Source organism: Euprymna scolopes, chromosome 2 (genome assembly GCF_053919585.1).
Source record: "Euprymna scolopes isolate OS-2025 chromosome 2, ASM5391958v1, whole genome shotgun sequence".
Taxonomy (NCBI): Eukaryota; Metazoa; Mollusca; class Cephalopoda; order Sepiida; family Sepiolidae; genus Euprymna; species Euprymna scolopes.
Window position 1 is genome coordinate 106,579,822 of NC_136483.1, and position 16,949 is coordinate 106,596,770.

At 39.8% G+C, this 16,949-nt stretch overlaps 1 protein-coding gene across 1 annotated transcript; it reads right to left on the bottom strand.

Annotated features, from left to right (window-relative positions):
• Nucleotides 1–8,334: 8,334 nt before the first annotated feature.
• Nucleotides 8,335–15,560, bottom strand: LOC145294028 (uncharacterized). The gene has a single exon (XM_080141003.1). The coding sequence runs from the start codon at nt 15,490–15,492 to the stop codon at nt 9,859–9,861; it is 5,634 nt and encodes a 1,877-aa protein (XP_079997129.1). The 5' UTR covers nt 15,493–15,560; the 3' UTR covers nt 8,335–9,858.
• Between the last annotated feature and the right edge of the window lie 1,389 nt (nt 15,561–16,949).

Here is a 16,949-nt window from a genome sequence, read left to right on the forward strand (position 1 = left end):
AATTAACTAGCCACTTGACAGCTACCCACTTGACTTGATTGTCTGGTGGTCCCTCAAACAAAGCTTGAATCTCAATTTTTTCAACAGTCCCGCTTGTGTGTGTAGGGGGGGGATCATTTTGGTTATCTGTTAGGAACACAGATTCCTTTTTCCATCATCACCATCATCTTCACTGTTACATCCAGCAATGTGAAATCTCCTGGATTTGTGTCAAAAGGACCACCCAACAGCAAGACTATCCGGTGTTGCCCGGTGCACCATCTGGTCACATACACATTTAAGATGTGTTTTTACAGTAATTGGGACAAAATACACATTTTATAGTTAAATATTTATAGATTTATAAAGAATCAGAATCAGTAATGGTATTGGAATCGTCCCATCACTAATATATATTAAAAAAAAAAAAAAAAAAAAAAAAAAAAGAGTATAATTTACTAAATTCTTCCACTAATTGCTGATGGCTTGTAAACAAGTGATATCATTTTACGTCAATCCTTTTGTCTTCAATTCCAATATTTTTAATTGACAGATTTATTTGAGGAGTTGGTATTTATAAATGTCCATTGTTTGATTGACAATGTTTAGAATGAGGAAAAAAAAAATACTTTGCAGCCAAATGGGAGCACCATGAATAACTAAAGCTAAGTTACGTTTCTAGAGTCAAAATATTTGTAAGCATACCGACAGATTACTTAACATAAAAATGTCAAGTTTCACATATGATAGATACTCATCCCTCTTTCCCACAAATACAGTGTTAACACACCTCAATTATTTATATATAAATAGGATAGCATGTGTGTTATTTATTTTTTGTGTCACGATTACATCTGAGTGACCGTCGTTTATTTGTTATGGACTTCCATTTCTTATGATAAATAATTTTACCAAGAATTTGCCATAAGTTTTGGTTTCGATTTAAGCTGATGCACCCAAGTCATATGGATATATTTTGTTTATTTTTGAAATCGCACTTTATAATATATAAAAATCGCAACTTTATAATATATAAAAATCGCAACTTTATAATATATAAAAATCGCACTTTATAATATATAAAAATCGCAACTTTATAATATATAAAAATCGCACTTTATAATATATAAAAATCGCACTTTATAATATATAAAAATCGCAACTTTATAATATATAAGAATCAATAGAACATTCTCCCTTGCTTACTTACATCTTGTCTTAGACAATCGGGCAGTTCCATTTAAAAAAAAAAACGGCATGGCAGGTGAATGTATATATGTGTATGGGCATGGCTCAAAGGCTAAGGAATGAGAGTGGAGAGTTGTATATTCTGGTTTCAATTCTAGCTGATGGCACCCAAAATTGATAGAGAATTGTCTATAATAATACATAATCTGCATGAATTAAACTATCATATTTAAGCGTATCTTACCACTGGGCAACGCCAGGTATTTTTATTTTTCCTTGTGATATATTGGTCTCCTCTATATAATATTCTGCTTGTTCTTGCCTTAGCTCCATATGTTAAGCTCAATAATAAAGTACACTTGCTTTAAAAAGGCCAACCTGATAACCCTGGACAAGAATAAGAGTGACCTCCCTTTGACTTTTGATGTCATTTATTTTCAAATATCATAATATATGACCACTGTTGTAAAACTCAATTTCAACATGCAACTCTTCAAAGAAAGTCAAAATGTTACATAAACCGGTAAAAAAAAAAAAAAAAAATGCATAGAAGTGCTAGATTGAATCAGTAAATTAAAGATTGTTTCTTACAATGTGATTTTATTTATATTGAACTATGTAGCACAATATTACTTTCTGAGCGAGTATTAGTACTTATTAATTTATCTCATTTGTGTCAGTTCTATATTCAAGATACAATAGACACTATTTTCATAGAAATGAAAATATAAACTCATCCTCGTGTTAGTTTTTCTGTCCAAAAAAACTTTTTTTTTTGTGCTTAAAAAAAAAAAAAAAAAAAAAAAAAAAGGATCAGCTTTAACAAAACATTTGTTTGCTAAAAATAGATTTCTCATTCCATGGAATTTTCACGGGTCCTACTAGTTGAAATAATTCTAGGACAGGCATGAAGAATACATCAGTGGTTCTCAACTCACAGAGTAGACACAAACTGGATCCCAGGGACCGCAAAAATACAATGTGCATCATTGATTGAAAATCATGTTGGACTTTCTTTCAGCGTTTGTATAATATGCTATTATGTTAGGTATTGTTATTATGAAGGCACATTTCGAATCGGCCTTTATTTATTTATTTTTTTACAAAGAAATCACCACTTATCAAGGCCCAGAGGCCACTCGAGGATAAGGGTTAACGGGTGTACATAAGTAGTGGAAATTTTGTAAATTGGATTATTTATGGGGGGGGGGCGGTTCATCAAGAACTTGTTTACGTTGGACTTGAAGACAATCAAATTGTAGTCAGCTGGAAAGCAGGCAAACAGAAGAGAGTTCCACAGGCGTGCAGTTCTAAGAAAGAAACTTTGTTCATGGAATCTACGTTTAAGCTTAGAAACAGATAAAGAGTGTGGGAAATTATTGATAGTGGTTTTGGCTTGACAAGTGTTTTTTGTGGAAGTTTGATGAGGAGAGGACCATAGATTGAAACTCAGACAAGCACTTGCCATGAAAATAACGATAAAGCAGAGACAGGCTCGCCACATCTTTTCTGTGGGAAAGAGGTTGCAAGGAAGAGAAAAGTGCACCTCCCCCACTAAGCTACAAAGTGTATATTGAACTATGTCAAGGTAGGATAAGCTGCTTCTAGCAGCTCCTGCTCAGATGTGGCGACAGTACTCCATCACCTGGCTTTTATATAAGTGTGTAATAGATTAATCTTTTATGATCTAGTTGAACTAATTTGTTCAGTCATAAATAAGCGAACGTGTGCTTGTAGGTAGGCCCAGAAGGGGTTGACAGTTGTCTCTGAATACGACAAACTCCACTGAATATGTTTTGCATGTCTTAAGGTTTTTAGTCGCATACAAGCGACTCTGTAAGTCACTCCGATTGGTCAGTCTGTCCGTAACACTTTTGTGCTTGGCCTTTTTGGTTAAGATCAAAGGTCTTAATAATAGATGCTGTTCTTAGCTTTTTAGGCTTTTCTTGGTCTTTTGGCCAAGGTCAAAATGGAGTATCTGTTCTTACTACATGCTGTACTTATTGTGATATAAAATGATTAACCACTTTACAACCAGTCAGTTTCAAAGCCATTCAAGTTGTTTTTGAAGGATTCCAGTTATTTTTTAAGCATTCAATTCATCCTTAAGTTCATTAAAGTCATTTCAGTCCATTTCTCGGTCATTTTAGTTTATCTTTAAGAATTTCATGTCAATCCTACATTCATTCATTACACGAGAGCACGTGACTAATGGCCTTGTTAACATTTGTGACATATTCCTAATGGTTTCATAAGGATCTTGTTCCACATCGTCAGAAACCCATTGTATGGTTTTTTGCAGGGAGTGTGTTGATAGTTGCTCCTGTGTCAATCTAGAAGACAAGTTCCTGGTTGTTGAGGAGCATGAGACACTTGACATCTCTGACTTTGTAACGAAGCTGGGCGACACCGGATAACCTTGCTTCCTAGGTTGAGGGTGAGTGGGATGGAGCTGGGCGAGAGGTCTCAGTCCCATCTCGTGAGAAACCAACGAATTGTCATCGGGTGACAAGTAAATTATTGGGAGTTCAAAAGGGCCAGATTAAAGATAAGCCAGATGTCGGGTTGGCGAGGAAAACGCAAGGAGGTCTGGGAAGGGTCGACGAGTAAAGTCGACGATCCGAGTGTAAATGATAACATGATTCACTTAAACCAACAAGTTGGAGGTGATGAGAGAGAAAGAACAAACCCCGAAAACAATTGAATTAGTCATTCTAATTTTAAGGGAACAAATTGGTTAAATGCCTAGACAGATAACTAATTCTCGAAATTGAATCGAGAGGGGGTCGGTTGGGAAGGAGAGAGAGAGAGAAAGAATTATGATTACCCGTCGAATAGAGAGATTGGGTCGACTACAGAAGGGAGGATGACGTTTAATAAAACTACTGCGGAAATAGACGACAAGAGAGAATCGGACAGTCTGTCGAACAGAGAAGTTGGGAAGCCACGCGTGCCGCTAGCCTCTTCTAATTGAGACGAAGAGAACTAACAAGACGGCCACTTAGAGTTTTTTGTTTAAATACACTGTGGGGGTTGCATTCCAAGCCTGACGAAAGTATAAGGGACGAGCCGAGCCTTAATGTATACCGAATCCCTAAATGAACAGCCTAAAACTATCCTCATCATTGTTGATTGTTTCCATTTATACTTGTGAAGACTGCCCTTCGATTTCAGCATAACCAAACTTGACTTTCCAGCCGTCGCAGACAGAGAGAGACGGCCACCGACGAGAAGACGATCACGACAGAAATTACCAAGAATTCCCGATTGGGCGTTACAACACTAGACGGCCAGATACCAATGTCCAATTCGGAGAGACTCAGTAGCAGAGGGAGAGAGACGGATGCTTGTGCGGGATCTGAGGCTCGAAGGAGCGAAAATATAGCCAACCATCCTTAGGGTTAGTGCGCGTCGTTTTTCACCGGGCGCGCGTGACCCCTGTGAGGGAGAAATGGTTATAACTTCACTACATTCACTCGGTGGGTGTATTCACCCTCATCATCCTCTGATGAAGTGTGTTCATGATGTACTGTACCCCCCTTTTTTTTTTTTCTTTGATATGTAGCTTTTCTGAACTTGCTAGGGCACTTCAACTCAAAATGGCTCTTCGATACATGCTTTACTGCATGCAAGAGCATTCTTTTTTGAAACCAGTAAAGCTAGGGAACCAGTACCATAGACCTTCCTTATCCGGGTTATAACACCTGTTCCCATGTTTTCTTCAAATGTCTACACTTCTGCAGTGTAATGTTTTGGAGTTTTAGGTGCCTTCCACGAGTTGGTCCCTTAGCATAGACTCCTAGCATTTGGAGCAAAAATTACAGCTCCCTGATAAAGAGTCTTAAGTCATAATCTTGGACCAATCTTTTAGCTGTCAGAAGGTGCATACCAGTATCTAGTCAGTCTCTCTTTAGTAATCATCTTTTTTGACTGGCCAGAGGATTAGTTAGGCAAAGTGTGGTAAGATGACAACTAAGGAAGTCAGTAATACTAATGATACAGTTAGGAGACTCAGCATTCCTATCCCATCACGGCTAACCACCTGATGAAAGCCAGAGGAGTAGTTGGCCAAAATGTGAGACCATGAAGATGAGGATAATAGTCTGCAAATGAATATTCCTTTATACGAAAAACTAACTTTTTACTTTATTTGGATTATTTTTTTGTAAGAAAATGACAAATCAATTTTACATAATATTTTATGTGACTAATCTAAACAATTTTTAGACAAGCCCACAAATGTAGCTGCCTCAATTCAGTTCACTACTTTATACCAATTGCCTTTGCCAGTCACTAATCAGGAGCAAGCCCTGGGAATTTGTGCAGGACTTTAATGTTATAAAGAAGAGGATGGATCAGAGACTGATCACTTGATCGGAGCAGCATGGTGAAAGATCTAAAGCTCTAGTGACCCATAGTGGACACTGGAGGATGTCACTGATATCTCTATGGTGCATATGTTTGAACCTACACACATTCGGTTTTATCTTATAGCCTATTAACCCTTTTTGGGTTCATACACGCAATGGAATTCTATACAAACAATTCAAGTGCCCCCCCCCAAAAAAAAAACAAAAACAAAAACATTCTGCTTTTCAACACAAATCTTTAATACAATTGTAAATATGATTAGTTTCCGAACAATGCTTTGCTTTTATTCATAACGTATTTGTAACTCGTTTGTTATCATGGGTTGTTGCATATTCAAAGACATCTTACCCAAACCAAGATCCATTGAAACATACTAATGTAAACCTCATTTACCAGTTAAAGCAACTTGAAGGGACGTTATGTCTCAGATAACATATCAGCTTCCTGGTGGGTAAACTAGACTTTTAGATAGAAGGGTTAATATGTTTAAGTCTTCTTGATGGGTCTTCTGTAGAGTTCTTGTCACTAATTCCCTTCTGACAATTATCTGGACTGAAAAACAGATGGTATATAAATGATTAACATTTTCTTATAGAAAGATATTCTAATATTGAAGAAGCATTTTTAACTTGAAGCATGTGACCCATTGTTTTTAGGATCCCAATTTCAGGTTTTTGTGACCTAGTACACCACCCAACTTCTAATTGATCATCTGTAATGATGAGAAAAAAAAAAAAATCAAGAAAAGGACAGAAACAATATAGTCACGGTAGTGGGGCAGATTACCGAAAATCTTTCACTTGGTACTTGTATCACTAAGTGAAAGATTCTTAAGGAATCTTGAGATTACCTGCCCCACTATTGGCAGCTTTTTCAGTTCAATGGATTCACCGTCTTCGACCTTTCTACAGTACTCAGAAATCGCAATATTTTCCGTAACACTGTTTTATAATTTTACTTGTCTTTTCAATAGGAGAAGGAAGATTGGTTAGCTTCCCACATTTGGATGCCTAATACCCAATGTCCTTACTGTGCCATACGAGTTGAAGTTAGCAGTAGCTTAATAGTGACCCGCCATTATCACTAGACAAACCACCTTAAAAGTCATTTCTCCAAAAATGTCCAGACAAATTTTAGCTATATATATACACACACACACACACACACACACACAAATATGCCCAACACGTAAATTAGTTAAAATAGTGAGTTTTGACCACAATAATAATTGCAACTTAACACATAACTATTGGAGAGTTGCTAACATTTTTTGGCGCTTCTACAGAATTGGGACGAGATTTTGTAGGCGATAAATGGAGTTTTCAGACAAAAACAATTTCAACTGAGTTTGTCAATTCTAATAAGTTACAATAATAGCTTCCAAATTATGCAGTCAAAATTACCTGAATATTACTGAAATATTAAAATCTTTAGTCGTGTTAGGTGAAAAATTGCTGCCATATTGTTTAATTCAAAATGGAAAATTACCTCACTTTTGAACTGTTTTACGACAGTTTTCAAATTCTTTTTATTTCTTTAAAAAACAATTTTCTACCTTATCAATTTTTGTAATTTTTTTGGATATAATTATAAAAATACGAGGAATATGTTGATACTGAATTTCATATGAAAATAATTGTATTACAATTTCTGAAATTTCGTCTGCAGAGTCTTTCCCCCAAATAAGTCATCTGTAAGGATGAGTGGCAGAAAAGTCCTTGCTTTATTACTCAGGTAGAACCTAAGAGTCATGAGTAATTTCAGAAGTGACTTTTTTTTTAACGTTACTATTTATTAAATCAGCAATGCACACCCATTACACTTAATACTGTTATAACTGGACATCTATTTCGTACACCAGGCTTGATTGGAACAAATTTATCCAATTGAATTAAAACAGGATTTACTTAAAAAAAAAAAAAAAAAAAAAAAAAAAAAATTCTGCATAAGCAGGAAACTAATTTTACATAATGTAACAAGTTCTAACATTTTAAAAATGACGGTCAGAGAAAGGGAAACATGTGAAGCAAATTTTGGATGGCAAAATTCAAAAGTAGCTTCTTAAAAGTGAGATAAGGGATGAGAGTACTCAATGAAAAAAAAAACTGAAATTAAGAAACTTCCTAACTTTGGTAAGGGAGGGAGAGGGATGATGTCCTGTGTGAAGAGGAAGCAGCTCAAAAACAACTCAAGTTCAACTAAAAAAACAGGAAGTCATTGTTTGTTGAAACTAGAATTATGTATTTAACTCCCTCTCATGAATTGTTTAAAGTCTTAGCTTTCACAGCAGAATCAACATTTTCAGAGAGAACTTATTCTATTACACTATAAGTGTCAAGATTCCGAAGACAGTTTTCTCCATTGGTAATTTGTTTTCAAAAAGGTACACATACTATGGTTTCATTCTTGACTAACAAGTCAGCAAATTTATGTCTTTGCATTTTACATCATTAGTTACTTACACTTGACATGTTCAAGTGAAGCATGCATGCCCCCCCCCCCGTGAGTGCACAAGCCATAAGAAAAAAAAAAAAAAAAAAAAAAAAAAAAAAAAACCCACAAAATTGGATTTATCAGTAAAACAAATCATTTACATAACCGGATGTAACTAGCTTTGTAAAACTGAATGCTTATCTACAACCACTTGTTTGGTGAGAACTACTGTCCTTCCTCCAGATACAGGTTGGCCGTTATAAGAGGGAGGGTGGTGATCAAGCCATCGTTCTACATTCATGCAAGAGGGGAAAAAAAAAAAAAAAAAAAAAATCGAAATTAAACCAATTATTTGATAAGTCATAATTTATAGCCAATTTTATTATAAAAAAAATACTTCATGTACATAAAGTAGTTCTTATAAAAACAAAAAAACCGGAAAAATAAAAGTAGAATGATCGATTTATAGCAATGTTTGAAAGTTTATTCGATAGATTACTATCCATTTAATGTATTCATCTTAAATTACTGTTAAGATTTCAATTTATGCCTTTGCAGGAAATAGAGACTGCAGTTTCTGCTGCAGAACTATGATCTTCATAACTTCAAGTAATTATGAAGGCTATGACAACAGCATATTCTTTTCATTGTTTTGACTCGAGTGTATCTGTCGATATCTTATATGCTTTTATAGAGTGATATAGTTATCGGTTGATTGTCTGTGTCTGATATATACTCTAGAGTCAAAACGATGAAAAGAATATTCTGTTGTCATAGTTCTAGTGATTTCTATGTGTTTAAAGAAAAAAAAAAAAAGACAAAAGTTCTTAGAGATTTAGTTCACTTGAAAAATGTTTGGATAAATAAATCAGAATCTCCTAAATATTTTATGTGATAATAAATTAAAATTTAATACAGTGTTTTTAGAGAATCGATATTCGAATGATTTTTTTTGTTTTAAAATTTTTTTTGTGTGGAATTGTCATGTTTAATTCTTTTATTTTGTCTATCTTTTAATTATGTGACGTAAGTGTTTCTGTTTTTATTATTATCAGGATTCAGACATCTTGTGTGATAATAAAACAAACAAGAGCTATAAAAAAAAAATTCACATCTTAAAGAGATCAAATAGGCACTTTGTTTTTGAGTATTGTCAGTGTTTGGATAGAACCAACGTTCCTTTTTGTTAGATTCTGAATCGAGAGAGAAAAAAAAAAAACAAAAAACCGATCCTTTATTTACATCGTGAAAAGTAAAATTGTGGGAAAGTGGAAGCTACAACTGCCAAAGAATTTTTAAATTAGACCCGTATTTATTCAGATTCCTTTTTTTTTAGTATTGTTTTCATAGAATATGAATTCTTCAGAAAAAAAAAAAAAAAAAAAAAAAAAAAAAAAAAAGTTTGCCACAAATTATTTTTTTTTCACATGTAATCCTTCAGCCATTAGTTCAAGATCATTACATTTTCTCATTTTCATATCTCCATGAGTTTTATTCTTTTAATTTTTATCTATTTGTCACTGGAGATTTTTTTTTTCATTATTTTAATGATCATAGACCCGTATAGTTATTCATCTCAATATTTTTTTGAATCCTTAAAGGATGAAACTATCGTTATCTTAATTTCTCAATTCTGGCTTTATCACTAGTATCACCAGTAAAATAGTCCCCTGTTAACCTCATCACACATACCACTGTATTATTGATATTTTATGTTACAAGATGTCTACACACATTCATTCACTTGAAGGCTTCCCATGTTTGTCTTCATCTACTGTTTCTTAGTATATTAACTGCCCCCCACCCCCTCGTCCACTACTACCCCAGATTATTCAGATGTGTAGCATCGCTATTGAGACTCATCACCCAAATGGGCTTTCTTCATCTTCAATCATCTACTTCCATGCTCTCCTCTTCTCTTTCTTCCGACTCTTGTGTTGCAACCGCATCATCGTCATTTTTCTTTGGAACATTACTGTTGCATTCATCATCAAATTCCATAGCCGTGACATTTTCCAAGACTCCAGTTTTCAGCTTCTCACTAGGATCAAGGGAGTCTTTTCCTGCGCCAGGGTCTTCGATAGCTTCGTCTTGTTTTAATAACGTTTCAGTTTTACCGATTTTGTTTTCATTGCCTTCCAGAGATGTGTCAGATTCAGCAGTTTCCATTTCTGATGGTTTGTCAGATTCAGTGTCCACAGTTTCAGTATCGCTCTTCAAAGCCTTGTCGCATCTAACAGATACAGCTTCCGTAGGCTTGTCAGAGTCGGAAGTTTCAACCCCCAAGGGTTTGCCAGAGTCTGCTTCAGTAATTTTTTCTTCAGTTAGTTTGTCGGATTCGCCGGTTTCAGCCTCCGTGGGTTTGTCGGATTCGCAGGTTTCAGCCTCCGTGGGTTTGTCGGATTCGCCGGTTTCAGCCTCCGTGGGTTTGTCGGATTCGCCGGTTTCAGCCTCCGTAGGTTTGTCGGATTCGCCGGTTTCAGCCTCCGTAGGTTTGTCGGATTCGCCGGTTTCAGCCTCCGTAGGTTTGTCGGATTCGCCGGTTTCAACAGTTTCTGCCTCCGTGGGTTTGTCGGATTCGGCCTCTTCCTCCATTGGTTTGTCAGAAGCCCTTTCTACCTGCATGTGTTCGTCAAATTCAGCATTGGCAGCTTCTGCCTCTGTAGGTTTGTCGGATTCATCTTCAGGGTCAGCTTTTTCTGCCTCTGCGGGTTTGACTGATACAGCTTCAACTGTTTCTGCCTCCATTGGTTTGTCGGATTCAGAATCAGCTACTTTTGTATGCAGGTGTTCGTCAGATTCAGCTTGAGCAGTTTCTACCTCTGTTAGTTTGTCAGATATAGCACCAGCAGTTTCTGCCTCCATTGGTTTGTCGGATTCAGAATCAGCTACTTTTGTCTGCAGGTGTTCGTCAGATTCTACCCCCGTTAGTTTGTCAGATACAGCACCAGCAGTTTCTGCCTCCATTGGTTTGTCGGATTCAGAATCAGCTACTTTTGTTTGCAGGTGTTCGTCAGATTCAGCTTGAGCAGTTTCTACCTCCGTTAATTTGTCAGATATAGCACCAGCTGTTTCAGTCCCAGCGGGTTTGTCAGATTCAGTGACAGCAGTTTCTGCCTCCGTGGGTTTGTCGGACCCGGCATCAGCAGTTTCTGCCTCCGTGGGTTTGTCGGACCCGGCATCAGCAGTTTCTGCCTCCGTGGGTTTGTCGGACCCGGCATCAGCAGTTTCTGCCTCCGTGGGTTTGTCGGACCCGGCATCAGCAGTTTCTGCCTCCGTGGGTTTGTCGGACCCGGCATCAGCAGTTTCTGCCTCCGTGGGTTTGTCGGACCCGGCATCAGCAGTTTCTGCCTCCGTGGGTTTGTCGGACCCGGCATCAGCAGTTTCTGCCTCCGTGGGTTTGTCGGACCCGGCATCAGCAGTTTCTGCCTCCGTGGGTTTGTCGGACCCGGCATCAGCAGTTTCTGCCTCCGTGGGTTTGTCGGACCCCGCAACAGCAGTTTCTGCCTCCATGGCAGCGTCAGCCGTTTCTGCCTCCATGGCAGCGTCAGCCGTTTCTGCCTCCATGGCAGCGTCAGCCGTTTCTGCCTCCATGCCAGCGTCAGCCGTTTCTGCCTCCATGCCAGCGTCAGCCGTTTCTGCCTCCATGCCAGCGTCAGCCGTTTCTGCCTCCATGCCAGCGTCAGCCGTTTCTGCCTCCATGCCAGCGTCAGCAGTTTCTGCCTCCATGCCAGCGTCAGCAGTTTCTGCCTCCATGCCAGCGTCAGCAGTTTCCGCCTCCGTGGGCTTGCCGGAATCAGCGTCAGCAGTTTCCGCCTCCGTGGGCTTGCCGGAATCAGCGTCAGCAGTTTCCGCCTCCGTGGGCTTGCCGGAATCAGCGTCAGCAGTTTCCGCCTCCGTGGGCTTGCCGGAATCAGCGTCAGCAGTTTCCGCCTCCGTGGGCTTGCCGGAATCAGCGTCAGCAGTTTCCGCCTCCGTGGGCTTGCCGGAATCAGCGTCAGCAGTTTCCGCCTCCGTGGGCTTGCCGGAATCAGCGTCAGCAGTTTCCGCCTCCGTGGGCTTGCCGGAATCAGCGTCAGCAGTTTCCGCCTCCGTGGGCTTGCCGGAATCAGCGTCAGCAGTTTCCGCCTCCGTGGGCTTGCCGGAATCAGCGTCAGCAGTTTCCGCCTCCGTGGGCTTGCCGGAATCAGCGCCAGCAGTTTCCGCCCCCGTGGGCATGCCGGACACCGTGTCAGCAGTTTCTGCCTCCGTGGCAGTGTCAGCAATTTCTGTCTCCGTAGGTTTTTCGGAATCAGCGTCAGCAGTTTCTGCCTCCATGTGTTTGTTGGACTCATCATCTGCAATTTCTGCCTCCCGCGGTTTGCCGGACTCCGCGTCAGCAGTTCCTGCCTCTGTAGCTGCGTCGGCAATTTCTGTTCCAGTGGTTTTGTCGGAATCAGCATCAACAGTTTCTGCAGCCGCGGGTTGGTCGGATTCAGCGCCTGCAGTTTCTGCAGCCGCGGGTTGGTCGGATTCAGCGTCTGCAGTTTCTGTGTCCATGGTAGCATCAGCAGTTTCTGCCTCTGTGGGTTTGTCGGACTCTGCGTCAGCAGTTTCTATCTCCGGGGGTTTGTCGGACTCGGCGTCAGCAGTTTCTGCCTCCGGGGGTTTGTCGGACACGGCGTCAGCAGTTTCGGCCTCCGGGGGTTTGTCGGACTCGGCGTCAGCAGTTTCTGCCTCCATGGCAGTGTCAGCTGTTTCTGTGTGCATGGTAGCGTCAGCCGTTTCTGCCTCCGGGGGTTTGTCGGACTCGGCGTCAGCAGTTTCTGCCTCCGGGGGTTTGTCGGACGCGGCGTCAGCAGTTTCTGCCTCCGGGGGTTTGTCGGACTCGGCGTCAGCAGTTTCTGCCTCCGGGGGTTTGTCGGACTCGGCGTCAGCAGTTTCTGCCTCCATGGCAGTGTCAGCTGTTTCTGTGTCCATGGTAGCGTCAGCTGTTTCTGCCTCCGGGGGTTTGTCGGACTCGGCGTCAGCTGTTTCTACCTCCGGGGGTTTGTCGGACTCGGCGTCAGCTGTTTCTGCCTCCGGGGGTTTGTCGGACTCGGCGTCAGCAGTTTCTGCCTCCGGGGGTTTGTCGGACTCGGCGTCAGCAGTTTCTGCCTCCGGGGGTTTGTCGGACTCGGCGTCAGCAGTTTCTGCCTCCATGGCAGTGTCAGCTGTTTCTGTGTCCATGGTAGCGTCAGCTGTTTCTGCCTCCGGGGGTTTGTCGGACTCGGCGTCAGCTGTTTCTGCCTCCGGGGGTTTGTCGGACTCGGCGTCAGCTGTTTCTGCCTCCGGGGGTTTGTCGGACTCGGCGTCAGCTGTTTCTGCCTCCGGGGGTTTGTCGGACTCGGCGTCAGCTGTTTCTGCCTCCGGGGGTTTGTCGGACTTGGCGTCAGCTGTTTCTGCCTCCGGGGGTTTGTCGGACTCGGCGTCAGCTGTTTCTGCCTCCGGGGGTTTGTCGGACTCGGCGTCAGCTGTTTCTGCCTCCGGGGGTTTGTCGGACTCGGCGTCAGCTGTTTCTGCCTCCGGGGGTTTGTCGGACTCGGCGTCAGCTGTTTCTGCCTCCGGGGGTTTGTCGGACTCGGCGTCAGCTGTTTCTGCCTCCGGGGGTTTGTCGGACTCGGCGTCAGCAGTTTCTGCCTCCGGGGGTTTGTCGGACTCGGCGTCAGCAGTTTCTGCCTCTGGGGGTTTGTCGGACTCGGCGTCAGCAGTTTCTGCTTCTGGGGGTTTGTCGGACTCGGCGTCAGCAGTTTCTACCTCCATGGCAGCGTCAGCTGTTTCTGTGTCCATGGTAGCATCAGCAGTTTCTGCCTCTTTTGATTTGTCGGACCTAGCGTCAGCAGTTACTGCCTCTTTGGGTTTGTCGGACCCAGCGTCAGCAGTTACTGCCTCTTTGGGTTCATTGTATTTGGCTTCACGGTCAACGGTTTCTTCCTCCGCTGGTTTATCGGATTTAGCCTCAGCAGTTTCTGCATCTGTGCATTTATCTGATTTAGCTTCAACATTTTCTGACTCCGTGGGCTTATCAGATCCGTCTTCAGTTTCTTCCCCCATAGATTTGCTGAATTTAGATATAGCAGATTCAACCTCCAAGGGTTTGCTTGATTCGCTAGCTGTAAATTCAACCGAGAGTTTGTCGGATTCATCAGTTTTAGCCTCGGCAGAGTCAACCTCCGTGCGTTTGTCCGATTGGCTAGTTATAGCCTCAGATGGTTTGTCAGATTCCACAGTTTCTGTTTTTGTGGATTTGTTGGATTTAGGGGCTGCAGATTCCACTTCAGAGGGTTTGTCACTTTTAGGCGTTGCCGTTTTGGCTGCAGCATTTTCTTTCAATTGTTTATCAGATTGAGCAGTTTCACTTTCCATCGGTTTGTCTTTTACATCTTCCGATATTTTAGGCGATCCTATTTTACTGTTTGTTTCTTCTGATTTATGCTCAATAGTCTGTTCCACAGAAGTTATGTCTATTTTATTTGCTATATTCTCATCTTCCAGAGAAGAGTTTACTTTGGGGACACCACCGTCACTTTTGTCTAGAGGAGTATCTGTTTTAACAGAACTGTCTGTTGATGTACCATTGACGTCAGCCATTTTGGAATTACTGATGGCTCCATTTGCGTCAGCAATTTCTTTTTGTTCAGCTTCAGAGCCATTGACCGATTGTTTATCCATTTCATTTTCTTCCGATGGTTCGTCACTTACAGAGTTTTTTTCAGCATGACCAGAAATTACATCTCGATTCACTTCACTTGTAGCCTCTTCATCTGTTAAGAGCCTTTTTCTCTTTGCTTCTACTTCTGGTTCATCAGCTGGACGTTTTTTACTCTTTACTTCATCCGCTTCCAATTCGATTTTCTCTTCTGCAACAGTCTTGTCCATTTCAGTCTGTTCGATTTCGTCTTCTGTCAGCAACTTGTCTGTTACAACATCAGCTTCCTTCCGGGGAGTATTCACTTTAACAGTGGAAACCTTTTCTGCCATTTGTAGAGTTTCAGCTTCAGAAGTTGTGTCTTTGGAAATGTCAACACTTCCATTTGCGCTATTTTGTATGTTATCGTCAACAGCAGATTCTTTTTGTATAGTAGTTTCCGTGCCATTAACAGATGTTGGTTTATCACCTTTGTGGATATTTTCCGGTGGAGATATCACAATATCAGACTTTCCATTTTCTATGTCATTTTGGTTCTTAGTCTCTTCAGCCAAGTCCATTTTTATCTTGGACTCATTAACTTCCGGTTCTTCAGGTAGAAGCCCTTTTTCCCTTATTGCATCAATTTTTGGTGTGCTTTTTACGTTGGCTTCATCCATTTCTGGTTCTGAGAGATCATCTTCCAGTTGACGACGGTGTATCTTATTTGGTGGTGAAGATCCATCTTCTAGGACATTTTTGGTTTTAGTATCGCAGTCTTCACTTTCATCAAGTTTGCGCTTCATCTTTATTTCCTTGGAATTAAGATCACCATCGGAATCGTTAAGGGTTTTATTCATACCATTTGAATCCATGCTGTTCGATTAAAACTCTAATCGCTGCCGAAACTTGTGTTCGCCACAGATTGGAGTCAGCTTGTGCGTATCTGTTAAAGAAATAAAATCAGAAAAAAATTACTAAATCATTGACTACGAAAATTACATAGTTTTTGTATCTGTCACTGGTACAGACACATGAGGTCAATATACATAATCTAGATATTTAATCTATATAAAAACAGTAGATGTATAAATAGACAAGTTAAAATATTTACCCGATAAATTCTTAAACTACTGATCACTAGGGCTATGACAATATTATTGTTTTGATTATCGAGTATATATCTGACAGTTAATCAACCAATAACCACATCACTATAAAAACCATAGGATATCAACGGATACACACTAAAAAAAAAAAAAAAAAAAAATTAAAAAAAGCGGCTACCAATCACATAACACTAAAATTAATAGGAAATAGTAATCATGCATCAAGAATGGTTTATAATGCGTAAAATCTTTGGATGGATGAATAACATGTAAAATATGTGTGTGTGGGTGTCGGCAAGTTAAAATGCAAGTGTTCTTTTCAACTTGCCGACATTTTTAAGGGTTTTGTGTATACAAATTTATTCATAACTTGACGAGATTTCATTTTAAATCTTAAATGTAGATAGCTTAAAATGGTAGGAAACGGGAATGCATACTAAATGTTTTGGTTCTTCTTGATGGCATCCAATTTTTTTTTTTTTTTTTTTAAAAACTTTAAATCCGTACTATATATTAGGTGCAATAATATTCAATAGAGAATTGGCTCTGTAATAGTAAATACAAAATCTGCATAAAAATATATTTAAGCATATTTTGTGACCAGGAAAGACTGGGTACACCCCTGCTTATTGAATAATATAAAGATAAATACCTAATGTTAGATTGTATGGTGGTGAAAAGAATTGATATTACGTTAATATAAATATTGAAATTAACAATAAAATTTGAATAAATGCTCAAACAACAAAATAAAAATAAAACCCTCCATGGATTTTCAAAGAAAAGCAGAAAAAAAAAAAAAATTTTAATGGCTAGCATAGATTTCGGCAAAATAATTTTTACCATCTTTTTAAGGAAAATGAAGTTTTCAAATTAGATAGAAAAACATTGTATCTATGCAGATACATAAAAATTTGAAAATAGTCAAGTGAAATTGGGTAGAATAATGCACAAATCCAGTAGAGTTCAATACCAAAACTCCATGATTAGTGAAATGATTCAAATAAAGTTCAAATATCTATATATTAGTAGATATCTATGTATTAGTAGATGGATGAAGACCTCAGTTTTTTTTCCTACTTTCCTTAAAGACTTTTCAAACAGATGGTAAAAATTCTTTTGCTTACAAATGTTCAAATTTATACTAACCAGTGATTTATTTTATCACCTCCTTCAGAGAAGAGATTAGCTTTGAAAATCAATTATAAATAGGGCTATTACTA

Coding starts and splice junctions, on each gene's coding strand:
- LOC145294028 (XM_080141003.1), bottom strand. CDS start 15,492: ATGGATTCAAATGGTATGAATAAAACCCTTAACGATTCCGATGGTGAT.